The 17,310-nt window shown below is 46.0% G+C and overlaps 1 protein-coding gene across 1 annotated transcript in view; it reads right to left on the reverse strand.

Moving 5' to 3' along the window:
• LOC126094998 (lipase 1-like) overlaps positions 1 to 17,310 on the reverse strand; it is an 86,607-nt gene that overhangs the window by 60,351 nt on the left and 8,946 nt on the right. Inside the window, exon 2 of the mRNA XM_049909654.1 lies at positions 7,057 to 7,243. Coding sequence (XP_049765611.1) covers positions 7,057 to 7,243 — 187 coding nt within the window. The remainder of the gene's footprint in view (positions 1 to 7,056; positions 7,244 to 17,310) is intronic.

The raw sequence follows: 17,310 nt of genomic DNA on the forward strand, positions 1-17,310 counted from the left end.
CCTCAGCATCACCCGACTTAATTCGACTGCATTCCATTATCCTCGTTTTGCTTTTGTTGATGTTCATCTTGTATCCTCCTTTCAAGACGCTATCCATTCCATTCAACTGCTCTTCCAAGTCTTTTGCTGTCTCTGACAGAATTGCAATGTTACAGGGTTACTCCAAAGAAATGCACACTATTTTTTTAAATCCATATTTTATTCTACATGTTTGAAAGTTTTACAGTGTGCAGCTACATCCTTTAGGAACAATATTTTCATTTCTCCACATAATTTACATCCGTCTCAACTGCCTTACGCCATCTTGGAACCAGTGCCTGTATACCCGCACGGTAAAATTCTGGACCAACCTGTTGGAGCCTCTGTTTGGCAGCGTGCACAAGGGAGTCATCATCTTCAAACCTTGTTCCACGAAGAGAGTCTTTCAGTTTCCAAAAGAGTTGATAGTGACACGGAGCCAGGTCAGGACTGTAAGGCGGGTGTTTCACTGTTGTCCATCCGAGTTTTGTGATCGCTTCCATGGTTTTTTGACTGACATATGGCCGTGCACTGTCGTGCAACAGCAAAACATCCTGGTTTTGCCGATGTGGTCGAACACGATTCAGTGGAGTTTGAAGTTTCTTCAGTGTCGTCACATATTCATCGGAATAAATGGTGGTTCCACTTGGCATGATGTCCACATGCAAGAGTCCTTCGGAATCGAAAAACACCGTACCCATAACGTTTCCAGCAGAAGGTGTGGTTTTGAATTTTTTTTTTCTTGGGTGATTTTGCATGATTCCACTCCACTGATTGCCTCTTCGTTTCTGGTGAAAAATGATGGAGCCATGATTCATCACCTGTCACAATTCTTCCAAGAAATTCATCTCCACCATTCTTGTACTGTTTCAAAAGTTCTCTGCATACCATTTTCCTTCTTTCTTTGTGAGCCACTGTCAACATCCTGGGAACCCACCTGGCGCAAACTTTTTTTTATGCCAACACTTTCAGTATTCTGAAAACACTTCCTTCCCCTATACTAAAGCAGCGTGACAATTCGTTCACTGTGATGCGTCTTTCAGCAGCCACCAATTCGTTAACTATCTGCACATTGTCTGGAGTGTGTGCAGTACGAGGCATGCCGCTGCGAGGACAATCCTCAATATTGCCGTGCCCGCTTTCATCACGTAACCTGCTCGCCCACCGACTAACTGTACTGCGATCGACAGCAGCATCTCCATACACCTTTTACAACCCCTTGTGGATGTTTCCCACTGTCTCGTTTTCACAGCACAGGACTTCTATGACAGCACGTTGCTTCTGACGAACGTCTAGCGTAGCAGCCATCTTGAACAGATGCGGTGACGGCACCACTCACGGGAATAGGTTGAACCAAGTTTGAAAACAAGCGGGAAGGATGTATCTACACACTGTAAAACTTTCACACATGCAGAATGAAAACTGTAATTTTACAAAAAATAGTGCGCATTTCTTTTGCAGTGATCCTCGTACACGTTTGAAGTGAACTTTCGGACAGGCGAAACTAGAAAAAATTTGTGTTGAGTTCCTGTGGGACCAAACTGCTGAGGTCATCGGTTCCTGGGATTACACACTACTTAATCTAACTGAAACAAACTTAAGCTAAGGACGACACACACACCCTTGCCGGAAGGAAGATTCGAACCTCCGAGGGGGAGAGTCGCGCGAACCGCGGCAAGGCGCCGTAGATGGCGCGGCTACCCCGCGCGGCTCGCGAAAATAGGAAATATTAGCACAATAGAACTAGCACAGTCGACCTCTTTACACGATAAAATTGCCTGCTGACATTGAAACTACGATCACAGCCTGGTGAGAAGATAGTGTGAGTTAATCTTGTATTCTTAGAACTCTGCAATGACGTCCTCCTACGATTACCTTCGCAGCGTAGCCTTGACTCTACCTGATGCTAAGGAAAGCGCTGATTTCGCGTTATAGCTAGGCTGGTAACACGTCAGCGTTGTTGCTGTTACGGCTACATTATACTGTACAGGTCAGAACTGGACATGCGAATTCCACGTTCATGCGAAGAAAATACTGGAATTTTCCGTTAATTAAGTCTGAAAGACATTTAATTTTCACAGACTCACAAATTCGTACATCTCAGCTATTCTCACAGTTACACAGATAGCCGAATCGTAGGTGCAACCAGAACGGAGATTCTCTGAAGGGTAGTGACCAGCGTGCGGATCCTGACGAGGAGTAGCAGATTTGTCAGTAGTTGCAGAGGCTACAGTCTGGATGATTGACTGGTCTTGCCTTTTAAAATTAACCACTATAGCCTTCCTACGTCCCAGATGCGAACAGCTGGAGGAAGGGGAGAACACTGCTGTTATAACTGCTGTTATATGCATAAGGGACACAATAAAAATGAGGGAAATAGCAAGTAACCAGTTTTTTATTTGACAAGTAATCGCCACAACTGTTAACGTACACTGAAGCGCCAAAGAAACTGGTGTAGGTAAGCAGGCAGAATTCGGCGCTGCATTCGGCAACGCCTATATAAGACAAAAAGTATCTGGCGCCGTTGTCAGATCGGTTACTACTGCTACAATGGCAAGTTATCAAGATTTAAGCAAGTTTGAACGTGGTGTTACAGTTGGCGCACGAGCGATCGGTCATGTTGTGGGTTGGCAGGAGAGCCAACACCGTGTTATGAGAGGAAGCCGAAAGGCACGCGTTTTAGCTCACGCAGGCTGGCGTGAGGTCTGGAACACGTCAAGGAAATTAGAATTTAGAAAAACGGACGTAGCTGGTGGAATACTTTAATCCATAAATGGTGCACGTCGCTCTTGACGGTACATTATTCATAATATCAATAGTAACTGAACATGGCGCCTTGCTAGGTCGTAGCAAATGACGTAGCTGAAGGCTATGCTAACTATCGTCTCGGCAAATGGGAGCGTATTTTGTCAGTGAACCATCGCTAGCAAAGTCGGTTGTACAACTGGGGCGAGTGCTAGGAAGTCTCTCTAGACCTGCCGTGTGGCGGCGCTCGGTCTGCAATCACTGATAGTGGCGACACGCGGGTCCGACGTATACTAACGGACCGTGACCGATTTAAAGGCTACCACCTAGCAAGTGTGGTGTCTGGCGGTGACACCACAGGCCACAGCATCCCCGAGGTAGCGATGGACTGGGGATTTTCCAGTACGACCATTTCACGGGTGTGCCGTGAATGTCAGGAAACCGGTACAACATCCAATCTCCGACGTCGGTGCGGCCGGAGAAAGATCCTGGACCAACAACAACTGATCAACAAGTGGCAGCGTGCGAACCATTCAACGAAGCATCATCGATATGGGCTTTCGGAGCCGAAGACCAACTCGTGTACCCTTGACGACTGCGAGACACGAAAGCTTTACCCCTCGCCTGGGCCCGTCAACACCGATATTCTGCTGTTGACGATTGGAAACATGTTCTCTGGTCGGACGAGTCTCGTTTTAAGTTGTATCGAGTGGATGGAGACAACGTCATGAATCCATGGACAGTGCATGTCTGCAGGGAACTGTTCAAGCTCTGTAATGGTGTGGGGCGTGTGGATTTGAAGTGATATGGGATCCTGATACATCTAGATACGATTCTCATAGGTGACACGTACGTAAGCATCCTGTCTGATCACCTTCATCCATTCATATCCGTTGTGCTTTCCGACGGAATTCGGCAATTCCAGCAGGACAATGCGAGGCCCCAAACGACCTGAACTGCTACAGAGTGGCTCCAGGAACACTCTCCTGATTTTAAACACTTCTGGTGGCCACCAAACTCCCCAAACACGAAAATTATTATGCATATCTTGGATGCCTTGCAACGTGCTGTTGAGAAGAGATCTATCGAGAGCCGTGCAGGATTCTTGGTGCCAATTCCTTCCACCACTACTTTAGACACTAGTCGAGTCCATGTCGCGTCGTGTTGCGGCACGTCTGCGCGCTCGTTGGGGCCCTACCCGATATTAGGCTGGTGTAGCAGTTTCTTTGGCTCTTCAGTGTATTTATACCATTGTGAGACAAGACGGTCAATGCCTTCATGGCGGTTGCGTAAGGGACCGTAATTGTACCCAGGCGTACACCCCCTCATCAGAAGAAAATAACCACGAATGTCTTTGTTCAAATGGCTCTGAGCACTATGGGACTTAACATCTGTGATCATCAGTACCCTATAACTTAGAACTACTTAAACCTAACTAACCTAAGGACATCACACACATCTATGCCCGAGGTAGGATTCGAATCTGCGACCGGACTGAAGCGCCTAGAAACGCTCGGCCACCGCGGCCGGCGAATGTCTTTCTTCAGGGACCCAAAAATATGGGAGTCCCACATGGGGAGCGTTCAGACCGCTATGTAGGATGTGTAAGAACTTCCCAGTGAAACTTTTGCGGCATACTCGAAACAGCCTTGGTAACATGTGGGTGGCCATTATACTGCAACAGAATTATGGCGTCCGTTAACACTCGTGGGCGTCTGGGCTTGATGACGCGGTTCAGTTTTTCAAAGTGACTACGTGGACACGGTCGGCACCATTCGGTAGCAGGATAACACCACCCACATACTGCCAATGTTGTTTCAACCACGCAGCATAAGTTTCGCTGGGAAGCCCTTCAGTCCCGATCCCTACCCATGCGATTTCCATATTTCTGGAGACACGTTCGTGGTTGTAGGTTTGCTAGGGTAGAATTATGGGTTCGTGAAGCGACTGCAAACATTTTTCCACGAAGAAAATTGGAAATTTGTGGTAAGGACTGTGGGACCAACTGCTGAGGTCATCGGTCCCTAGGCTTACGCACTACTTAATCTGACTTAAACTAACTTACCCTAAGGACACAACACACACCCATGCCCGAGGGAGGACTCGAACGTCCGACAGGAGCAGCCGCGCGAACCGTGAGAAGACGCCCTAGCCACACAGTTACTCCGCGCAGCTTCCGCGAAGACATTGCGTGTCTTGTCTCAGAATGGGATAAATGTATTAACGAGTATGACGATTACTTTATACAAGTAATGAACCTATTACTTACTTTTTCTTCATTTGTCACGTTTTCAATTCATTGACCCCTATACTTTACGAGCACATGCATCTCGACTGCGTATTGTGAAGAGCTGATAGCTAAAAGGACTTAGAAGCAACAGAGAAGTATGGAGAACACTGCGATTTTTGATATTACTAGCTGCCACATGCACTGATAACTAAATTAGAAGCCGAGTAATCATCATTAGAGATCATGTACGCCTAGTTCTGACTTTCGGCTCACGTTGTCTGTCCACTATTGGACCTCTTCGTATGTTTTCTGCAGGAATTGTTTCTTTTACACATATTGGTTTGTGCTTGTAGTTACCCGATGATCTTACCAGAGTCATTGGTATCATTTTTAATATTTTAATGACATTCTGACATTAAAATCTTATTAATTTCGTTCTCTTCCTATTTATTAAATTATACTCTGATGAAAATATGTCAAAAACCAAATTTCACTGGCTACCATATTTTTCCATTTTTCATCTTGTTTAGAGATATACCCCCTGTTCTTAATGCCCATAATCTTTTCACTGGTTCCCTGTCCTCATCGGTTACTTTGAGTCCTCTTTTTTGCTTTTAGATTTCTGGTCTGTTTAATGTTTCCATCTATTATGCAACACAGTACAATATCTGAACCAGTGAAATGTTCTCCACTACTGCTTTCCTTGTAGCCAGATCAACCACCAAGCGACGCGACACGGTGGTTAACACCTTATTGTGTTATCTCATGGATAAGGAAACAAATTACTGCAATGCCATTCAGCTTTTGGTCCACCCACACCTCCACGATCAGTCACTGTGGCAATCAACCCTGACGCATGCCTATTAGTAGGTTCAAGTAGAACACTTTCTAGTCTACATATAGTAAAATGGAATCTTTGGTCTTGGGTTCCACTTTTAAGAGGAAAGAGGTGTACAACTACGATATTTCATACTGTAAGGCTTTTCCTCGATTGCCGACCAGTGGTCTGTTACACTATTAAAACCCTTTGGATGGAGCATTGTCGTTACACTGTTTGCTAGGATACACTTTGTGGTGTGCGTACTGTAAGACCTTCGGTACACAAACGATCAGATTATTTACTTGTCGCTCTAACGAAACAGGCGAGTGTCAGCAATATGTCTCGTGGTCTTATAGTGGTGTGTTTATCTTCTGCCGTTAGGTCAGATGATAGAAATGCCACTTGCACGCTTAGAGTAGCAGATTGACAGTGACCAACTTTAAACAGAACTTGATTAATTTTCACACACATTTATTGAAATAATAAAAAGCATAGACATTACATAACTTGATTCTGGATGCTGTTTACAACTGACAATCTGAAGTTCCTTTGGTCTTGGTACGTTAATCTTATTCTCACATATCTCTGATACTTGACAAAGTGTCTATACATTTCCCTTCATGGCTATGTACAGGAATATGATAATCTTATTAGGCGCAGACTGAAACTTGACTATACACTGGTACAGAGAAATGCAGACTAATGCCAACTGACTAATCGGAAGTCTGTACACTCGTTATAATACCTCACGCGTTCAGGTATCACTGCGCGAGTGTGATCCGTGAGGAGAAAAGGTTCTACGTTAGCAGCAATCTCATTGGCTGCGTTACATATTGATACGCGGGTCGGCGGAAGCAGAATTTGGTCCGTCTCTATGGCAGCGCCATCTTGTAGAGCGGAGGAGGACGAGCGCTGCGCCTGCGCTGTTGTGCTTAGCGGGGCGCACTCTAGTGGGAAAGTTGTGTACGTGCTGACTACGCGGAACTATGTACACAACACAGGTATACTAGTCACTATAATCGAAGGACACTGTTACTGCGATTAACCAAATTTACGCGTGAGATTTGAATGGTCTGTTCAGTCTTAACCGTGTAAAACTGAACTGGACACTAGTTCCGGTTTCAAATTATTGTCTATGCTCAGTTGCCACTAAAAGACCAAAATTGTGTGATCATAATTTAGAAAAAACAGCTGTGTAACTGGTACTATAGTTGTTTAGGCAGGACTTCGCTGGCAGCCTTACGCAAGGAGTTGGCCTCCAGCTGGAACCACGAGTCGCTGCTGGACAGGAAGCCGTGCTGCAGGAGCACCGGCTGGCCTCCGGAGCCGTCGCCGCCCTGCCGCATGCGGAACACAATGGTGGAGTAGCCGTCCCTGCTCGTCACCTCGTGCCGCTCGCCTGCGAAGCCACACTTCTCGATCGCAGCCACCTGAAACGGAGGACCAGTTTCTGTATTACGGTAAGTAATTTCGTGAGCAGTGTCGCATGAGTGCTACTCGCACCAGTATGTCTCTGGAATCATATTGCCTTCATCTGTCGAGCGTTTTCCTATAACACAACTGGCCATTAAAATTGCTACACCACAAAGATGACGTGATACAAACGCGAAATTCAACCGACAGGAAGAAGATGCTGCGATATGCAAATGGTTAGCTTTTCAGAGCATTCACACAAGGTTGGCGCCGGTGCCAATACCTACAACGTGGTGACACGAGGAAAGTTTCCAACCGATTTCTCATACAAAAACAGCAGTTGACCGGCGTTGCCTGGTGAAACGTTGTTGTGATGCCTCGTGTAAGGAGGAGAAATGCGTGCCATCACGTTTCCGACTTTGATAAAGGTCGGATTGTAGCCTATCGCGATTGCGGTTCATCGTATCGTGAGATTGGTGCTCGCGTTGCTCGCGATCCAATCACTTTTTGCAGGATATGGAATCCGTGGCTTCAGGAGGGTAATACGGAATGCCGTGCTGGATCCCAACGGCCTCGTATCGCTAGCAGTCGAGATGACAGGCATCTTATCCGCATGGCTGTAACGGATCGTGCAGCCACGTCTCGATCCCTGAGTCAGCAGATGGGGACGTTTGCCAGACAACAACCATCTGCACGAACAGTTCGACGACGTTTGCAGCAGCATGGACTATCAGCTCGGAGACCGTGGCTGCGGTTACCAATGACGCTGCATCACAGACATGAGCGCCTGCGATGGTGTACACAACGACGAACCTGGGTGCACGAATGGCAAAACGTCATTTTCTCGGATGAATCCAGGTTCTGTTTACAGCATCATGATGGTCGCATCCGTGTTTGGCGACATTGTGGTCATCGCACATTGGATGTGTGTATTCGTCATCGCCACAATGGCGTATCACCCGGCGTGATGGTATGGGGTGCCATTGGTTACACGTCTCGGTCACCTCTTGTTCGCATTGACGGCACTTTGAACAGCGGACGCTACATTTCAGATGTGTTACGGCCCGTGGCTCTACCATCCATTCGATCCCTGCGAAACCCTGCATTTCAGTAGCATAATGCACGACCGAATGTTGCAGGTCCTGTACGGGCCTTTCTGGATACAGAAAATGTTCGACTGCTGCCCTGGCCAGCACATTCCCCAGATCTCTCACCAATTGAAAACGTCTGGTCAATGGTGGCCAAGCAACTGGCTCGTCACAATACTGCAGTCACTACTCTTGATTAACTGTGGTATCGTGTTGAAGCTGCATGGGCAGCTGTACCTGTACACGCTATCCAAGCTCTGTTTGACTCAATGCCAAGGGGTATCAAGGCCGTTATTACGGCCAGAGGTTGTTGTTCTGGATACTGATTTCTCAGGATCTATGCACACAAATTGCGTGATAATGAAATCACATGTCAGTTCTAGTATAATATATTTTTCCAATGAATACCCGTTTATCATCTGCATTTCTTCTTGGTGTAGCACTTTTAATGGCTAGTAGTGTAGTTATGTGCGACTACCCACGAGCCGAAGGCACAACTTGGGCAGCAATAGCTGACTCCACACTTTAGGGCGTTTAGGCGTCACACTGCCTCCTACCTAAAGGGTGAGTCGTTTGAAGCATCCGCGAGGACTAGGCGTCCCACAAGAGAACAGTACAGAAAAATTCGCATAAATGATAGGAGTCTTCAAAACTTTGTACTAGATGGCGTTGTAGATGCCGCAACGGAGCATAGGTTGATTAAGGTATGAGATCTTCTCTTTGAATTCGTTTTCGGACAATTATTCCAAAACTTGTAAAAATTAGTTTTTATTAAATAACTGAAAGTGTAAAGAAACTGAAACGGAAACTTAAAATGACACAAGTGTCAAAGCGAAGCTGGAAACAAGGAAATAATGTTGTGAAGTAAACTGGTTGTTACTATCAAACGGCTTTGCTGCAGTATCTGAAAAATCTAGCCGCGAAAAGATAACCAATTAAACAAGTGTAACGATCTCCACAGAGAAAAACAAATTTTTCAGTGACCCAAAAAATGCAGAAACATTATAGTGTCATACATTTTTCAGTCATGGGTAATAGTGTGAAAGAGATGTGCATTTGGACTAAAGTTACAATGTGCATCAGTAAGGACGAATACAGACTAGACATGCCACTGCTTTTGGTGAGGTCCGGACACATGTCTAAGAAAACTACATAAATGTGAGTCCGGGACCAGTGAAATATGCTCCAGTTAAGGACCCCTTACTTGAAGCGAACGAGCTACCTCTGTGCCTTCGTAGCAAATACTTAAGTGCTAAGTGTTTACTAAAACGATCACGGCTTGTACAATATTGAGTATATGAAATCATTCGTAAGGTGAGGGGCTTCTACATGTGGAGATGCTGAATCAAAAAAAACCTTCCTGATCATGTTGTAGAACATATGAAAAAAATGGCTCTGAGCACTATGGGACTCTACGTCTGAGGTCATCAGTCCCCTAGAACTTAGAACTACTTAAACCTAACTAACCTAAGGACGTCACACACATACATGCCCGAGGCAGGATTCGAACCTGCGACCGTAGCGGTCTCTTTGGTTCCAGACTGTAGCCCCTAGAACCGCACGGCTACTCCGGCCGGCAGATCATATGAAAACTAGTCTTTTGTACAAAGGAATTTTTCTGTAGAAGGACATGACAATTACTAATTGTGTTAGACCTAGGCTTCGGCAATGAACAGCCAAACGATTACCTCTGCGAAGACTCTCTTTGCAAACACAGAAATGTAAGGTTCGTCTGCACAGATGCTTCGAAAAACAAAGACGGATTTAGCTGCTCTATCTGCGATAACAGCTACCACAGGTGAAAGAAATTCATGCCTCCTGAGGGCCTAAGATTATGACAGTTTAGCGCTTCTATGCGCCGAGAATAAGCTAGATGACCAGACTGTTTTCCTCTATGACTCCAGATAACGCGCTTGAAGTACTGAAGTACCACTACAGTGGATGAAATAACCATACTGTGGTATATGACATCACTAACCTGCTGTTAAAGCTCACAACTAGGATTCAGAAACTAACGTATAACGTTTTGGCTATAAGGTTACTGCAGCGTCGCTGCAAACGGAGCAGCAGACATGACAGGCAAAACAGCACTTACGACTGAGAGATGCAGGGTTTTAGAGAACGAACTGCAGACATTTTAAATGTCAATCTACTAAGGAGTGAGAACTGCAGCATAGAAGAACAAGTATCTTCCGATTATAAGGATAGAGATGATGCTGTAGTTAGTCCAGCACTCGTGACCAAATTGCGGCACAAGAAACGTAAACGCTCTTAAACTTCTTGGCAGATTAAAACTGTGCGCGAGACCGGAAGTCGAACGTGGGACCTTTGCCTTGGCGGGCAAGCACTCCACTGCAGAGTGAAAATTCATTCTGGAAAGAATTCTAAAGCTACTTTTCTCCTGGAGTGATGTAGTGCGTTCATGTACGATGGTGGTTCGCGCAGTTCGTTGCACGGACAGGAACTGCAGTGCTGCCAGTTCCAAGAGATAGCCGCAGAGTGGAAATTTATTCTTGATTAAATGCTCTAGAATAGCGGTTCGCAAACTGTTTTGGCGACGGAATTCTTTTGACGTATTAAATATTTTACGGAGTCCTAAAATAAACAAAAACTGGTTTTACGTTCGTTCTTTAACAATAATAATTTAATGAACATAGTACAAAAATAGGTGTTTTATACACGGCTGACTTCTACAAAAATATACAAAGCAACACACAAAAATACAATACACAAAATAACACTGTATCGATTTCACCTTGAACTAAGAAAATTGTTTCCATTTGATGCCAGGTATGAAGTTTTCTTAAAATTGTTTTTTATTTTCCAACCACAGACTGACGCGAGGCGTGACAGAAGTCACTTAAAGACGCATTCCAGGTTCAGCAACCAGTCGACTGCGGTCTTTTGTCTTTGTAGCTGCATATGCTGAGAATCCCGTTTCACACAAATACGTTGTTGGGAAGGGGAGAACGGTCAGGCTGTGTGGAAAATTGTGGATGTTCATCACGGGCCCTTCACCATAAAATCATGAAGTGGCATTGTTCAGAAGAATAATCCCATAATTGAGGGGTGGGGGTTGGGTTGTTTGGGGAACAGACCAGACAGCGAGGTCATCGGTCTCATCGGACTAGGGAAGGACGGGGAAGGAAGTCGGCCGTGCCCTTTCAAAGGAACCATCCCGGCATTTGCCTGGAGCGACTTAGGGAAATCATGGAAAACCTAAATCAGGGTGGCCGGACGCGGGACTGAACCGTCGTCCTCCCATATTTGAATGCGATCTCATTTCTGAAAAGGATTCATATTTTCGTTTAGCATGTTTTCTGATTTCTCATATTCTTTACAAAAGTATTTTGAACCAATGAGTTCATTTTTAGTTTTGCATTCTGATCTTCAGGAAAATGCGTCTCAAAAGATGTACTGATTTATCGATTTAACGTAACTGATTATTTTGACTGCTTCATGAACTATCTGTTTCAGGTTCGGCGGTATCTTCTTCATTGTCTGCTTGTTTGTATAGAATACCATCGCTGCAACTACAGTCTGGCGCTTTATAGGTGATGCAGTTTTACCGGTTATTGCTTTGGCCCCATCTGTACGAACATCAATACAATCGTTCCAATTGAGACGGTTTATTGAAAAAGATGGTTACTTGTGTTAAAATTTCTTTTCCGGTAGTGTTACACTGAGGTGACAAAGGTCATAGGATAGCGATATACACATATACTTGTAACGCCGGAAATGCATATCCTCCTATTTCCATTTATTGTACTATAAATTTGTTTTCCTTATTTTTGTTGCCTGAATATATAACATTTCTGTGTCTTCGTATATTCTAATTGTTTTACTATTTGTATATATATATATTTATGCATTTATGTCGATGTATAATTGGTTTGTTTCGTAAATATTATTTGTATTTTTACGCTGGGTCTTGCTTAGGGAAAACTGCTATCGAACGATTACATCGATAGGTCGTGTGAAGAATCAAAGTGTGTAGGATCTTTGGTAGTGTTAACTCTGTCGCGTGGAGTGCGGGCAGAGAGAGGGAGTCTGGCTGGAGTAGCGAGTGGAGCAGGTGCGTTGTGTGAAGCTCCCGCGAGTTGCCGCGCTTTCGGGGTTTGGCAGCATGTAATTGCACTCGACTCGCGATGATAGTTTCTGACATGGTGTCGCGGACGGGAAGCATTAGCTGGCGCACATCAAGAGCCCGTTTCGCCTGGTGACCGTGTCGAGAAGAAGGCGCGCCAACATCCAGCTTCTGCAACAGCGACGGCCGACAATGAGTGACTGTCGCCACCTCCTCGATCGACGGCGTCAAACCTTCAATCAACCAACAAGGAAGACTGGGAGCACGTAAAGTTTTAGAACTGTATGGCAGACCTCAGCTTTTCAAACTGTACCATTTTCGTAACTATAATTACAGCAACTTAGCGTGAACCTTTGTTGCTCATTGTCCCAATTGCATTACAAAGCAGGGTCCCTTCCTTTTCCGAAATGCACCCGAGTGTCGTTGAAATTCAAACGCCAGCATTAAAGTAATATAGCTAATTCGTTTTCACTGCTTTAATTTCAAAGTTCAGTTAAGACATTCATAGTTGGCTACAATATTACACTCCTGGAAATGGAAAAAAGAATACATTGACACCGATGTATCAGACCCACCATACTTGCTCCGGACACTGCGAGAGGGCTGTACAAGCAATGATCACACGCACGGCACAGCGGACACACCAGGAACCGCGGTGTTGGCCGTCGAATGGCGCTAGCTGCGCAGCATTTGTGCACCGCCGCCGTCAGTGTCAGCCAGTTTGCCGTGGCATACGGAGCTCCATCGCAGTCTTTAACACTGATAGCATGCCGCGACAGCGTGGACGTGACCCGTATGTGCAGTTGACGGACTTTGAGCGAGGGCGTATAGTGGGCATGCGGGAGGCCGGGTGGACGTACCGCCGAATTGCTCGACACGTGGGGCGTGAGGTCTCCACAGTACATCGATGTTGTCGCCAGTGGTCGGCGGAAGGTGCACGTGCCCGTCGACCTGGGACCGGACCGCAGCGACGCACGGATGCACGCCAAGACCGTAGGATCCTACGCAGTGCCGTAGGGGACCGCACCGCCACTTCCCAGCAAATTAGGGACACTGTTGCTCCTGGGGTATCGGCGAGGACCATTCGCAACCGTCTCCATGAAGCTGGGCTACGGTCCCGCACACCGTTAGGCCGTCTTCCGCTCACGCCCCAACATCGTGCAGCCCGCCTCCAGTGGTGTCGCGACAGGCGTGAATGGAGGGACGAATGGAGACGTGTCGTCTTCAGCGATGAGAGTCGCTTCTGCCTTGGTGCCAATGATGGTCGTTTGCGTGTTTGGCGCCGTGCAGGTGAGCGCCACAATCAGGACTGCATACGACCGAGGCACACAGGGCCAACACCCGGCATCATGGTGTGGGGAGCGATCTCCTACACTGGCCGTACACCACTGGTGATCGTCGAGGGGACACTGGATAGTGCACGGTACATCCAAACCGTCATCGAACCCATCGTTCTACCATTCCTAGACCGGCAAGGGAACTTGCTGTTCCAACAGGACAATGCACGTCCGCATGTATCCCGTGCCACCTAACGTGCTCTAGAAGGTGTAAGTCAACTACCCTGGCCAGCAAGATCTCCGGATCTGTCCCCCATTGAGCATGTTTGGGACTGGATGAAGCGTCGTCTCACGCGGTCTGCACGTCCAGCACGAACGCTGGTCCAACTGAGGCGCCAGGTGGAAATGGCATGGTAAGCCGTTCAACAGGACTACATCCAGCATCTCTACGATCGTCTCCATGGGAGAATAGCAGCCTGCATTGCTGCGAAAGGTGGATATACACTGTACTAGTGCCGACATTGTGCATGCTCTGTTGCCTGTGTCTATGTTCCTGTGGTTCTGTCAGTGTGATCATGTGATGTATCTGACCCCAGGAATGTGTCAATAAAGTTTCCCCTTCCTGGGACAATGAATTCACGGTGTTCTTATTTCAATTTCCAGGAGTGTAGAATACGCAAGCACAAATAAAGAGTGCGAGTTTTGTTACCATATTTTAGCTTACCTGTGACTGCAGCTCAGCTTGGTACGTACTAAATTTTACTATTGTTAATTGTTCAGAATCATTTAATTCAAGTTCAAAGTTAAATCTCTTATTTCTAAATTGCGTAGATTCAAGTAGCTTTTCAAATGATTGTTGACGTAGTCCAACACTAACCGTGTTTTACTGAATTTCGATGTGCTTCAGAAAGAAAGCTCACTATTAACTTCAGTCACTAAATTAACTTTCGATTTTCCTGTTTTATTAATTCTTTTGCTAAATTAAGTCAGAGTGTAGCGAAATTTATTACTTCTGACAAACTTTCAGTTTTCACACTACACGTGTCAACCTTCAGTTGCCACACTTCTAGTGCTAATTATATGTGTAATAACCTTTCTTTTTCAGTTACTATAGTAATTGTCCTTAGGACTGGCGACCGTAATTTCCCCCAAATCTCAAATATCTAATTAACGCTAGTCAATTGTTAACGTAACGGCCGCACATTTACTTTCTTTATTAACTTTACCCCTTTTCAAAATTAATTTCCACCTGTTTCATTAGCATTTTTCCTGTCATTTAGATGTAACCCTTTCCTCCCTCTTTACCGACAAATTAACTTCGGTGACGATTGCTTTTTCCCAAATTTCCATTAGGTACACGCGGTTTAATTTTTCGCTGTCATTAAGGTCGATAAGTGAGGGGGAGTTTACATACTCATGGCAGTAGTTTCGCGTACACTAGATATAAAAGGGCAGTGTGTAATGATGGAGCTTCATTTGTACTCAGGTGATTCATGTGAAAAGGTTCCCGACGTGATTATGGACGCGCAACGGGAATTAATGGACTTTGAACGCGGAATGGTAGTTGGAGCTAGACGCATGGGCCTTCCATTTCGGAAATCGTTAGGGAATTCAATATTCGGAGACAAGGGAGTCAAGGGTGTGGCAAGAATACCAGATTTCATGCATTACCTCTCACCACGGATAACGCAGTAGCCAACGGTCTTGACTTATCGTCTGATAGCAGCGGCGTTTGTGCTGTGTTGTCATCGTTAACAGACAAGCAACACAGCGTGAAATAACCGCAGAAATCGACATGGGACGCACGACGAAAGTATCCGTTAGGACAGTCCGGCGAAATCTGGCGTTAAAGGATTACGGCAGCAGGTGACCGGCTCGAGCGCCTTAGCTAACTGCACGACATCGCTTGCAGCACCTCATCTTGTCTCGTGACCAAATCGGCTGGACTCTAGATGGCTGGACAGCTGTGGACTGGTCATATGAGTTCCGATTGCAGTTGGTAAGAACTCATGGTGGGGTTCGAGTGTGTCGTAGATCCTACGAGGCCATGGACCCCAACACTGCACTGTGCAAACTGGTGGCGGCTCCATAATGGTGTGAGTTATCGTTACGTGGAATGGACTGGGTCCTCGGTTATTTTCGGCCGACTGGAGACCATCTGTAGCCATTCATGGACTTCACGTTCCGAAAGAACAGTGGAATTTTTTAATGGATAACAACGTGCCAAGTCACTGGGCCACAGTTGTTTGCGATTGGTTTGAATCACTTTCTGGACAGATCAAGCGAAGGACTTGGCCACACAGATCGCGGAAATGAATCCCATCAAGCGTTTGTGGGATATAATCGAGAGATCAGTTCATGCACAATATCATATACCGGCAACACTATAGCAGTTCTTGACGGCTACAGAGCCAGAATGGCTCCGAATTTTTGCATGGGACGTTCAAATACTTGTTGAGTCCATGCCACGTTGAGCTGCTGCACTATCCAGGCATAAGTATATCCGACACGATTGTAGGAAGTATTCCATGACTTTTGTCACGTCGGTGAAGTTGGCAGTGATGCACACATAAACAAGTCTTCTTCGAGTGAATGCCTGTATGGATATTGTACAGGTACTTGTAAGATGGCAAGAACTATGCCCCTTACATGAAGTCGTTAAAGATCACCTAACTCACGTTGAGCGAACAGTAGGGCTGAACAAAAATGACTAACAAGGCACAATGCATCTTGTAGAGGGTATAGTATGGAATAATTAATGTTGGGTGATGGTTTTAAAGTAATTCACACGACATGAAAACTTTGTGGAAACGCGTCGATTTACTAGAGGCTAGTTCATCTCAGGGAAGTATTCAGAGTTGACCACGGCGCGCGGCTGGGGAGCGGCGAAGGGAAGCGACAATAGGCAGCTTAGGGCGGCTCAAACTCTTGAGAAAGCAGTAACGGGGCATAGCCTCCAGCTGCCTTAAGATGAGTGACAGTGAGAGGGGGTGGTTGACCCCATGCTGGTGTACTGGGAAGCAGACGGAGAACTTGCACGCCTGTTGATAAATGTCCGTCATTCCGTTTTCAGTGAAACATGCGAGAAAGCTGCGCAAAGCTACAGTGGAGCGGTCAACAGAGGCCAAAATACGCATGTTCATGAGTATAGCAACTTCACGCTGAATTCACGGTCTGCAGAGTCTGAAGTAAATCAGGTGAAGAGCGACAGAATGAAATACGCCGGCCTCTGATGGGAACATAGGACCAAGGAATCTGAAGTACTCTCCTGGGAGTCAGAATCCCGGAAAAATTGGTGTTTTGTGCAGATGCTAACCTTGATGGATGGCCTGGGAGGAGCTAAATAGCAGAAGTTGAGAAGAAGGGAAATTTTGCGGGAATTTGTTCACTTCCCAGAGCAGGCATTGGTTGACGCTGGGAAGCGACGCATAATTAACGCGACATGCGCTGCAATTGGCGTAAGTGATTTTGCTGTAGGGGAAACCGAGGCAAAGAGTGGACTGGGAGAAGTCTCCGTAGTGGTCTTCCGTTCCCAGCTTGCCTAGAGTGCGGATGTGGCGTTCTTTACTCAGCTTACCTGAGAAAGAGTGAGCATCTCTGCAGTTCAGGACTTAGCAAATGGAACGATTGAG

The sequence above is a fragment of the Schistocerca cancellata genome, chromosome 8 (genome assembly GCF_023864275.1).
Source record: "Schistocerca cancellata isolate TAMUIC-IGC-003103 chromosome 8, iqSchCanc2.1, whole genome shotgun sequence".
Classification (NCBI taxonomy): domain Eukaryota; kingdom Metazoa; phylum Arthropoda; class Insecta; order Orthoptera; family Acrididae; genus Schistocerca; species Schistocerca cancellata.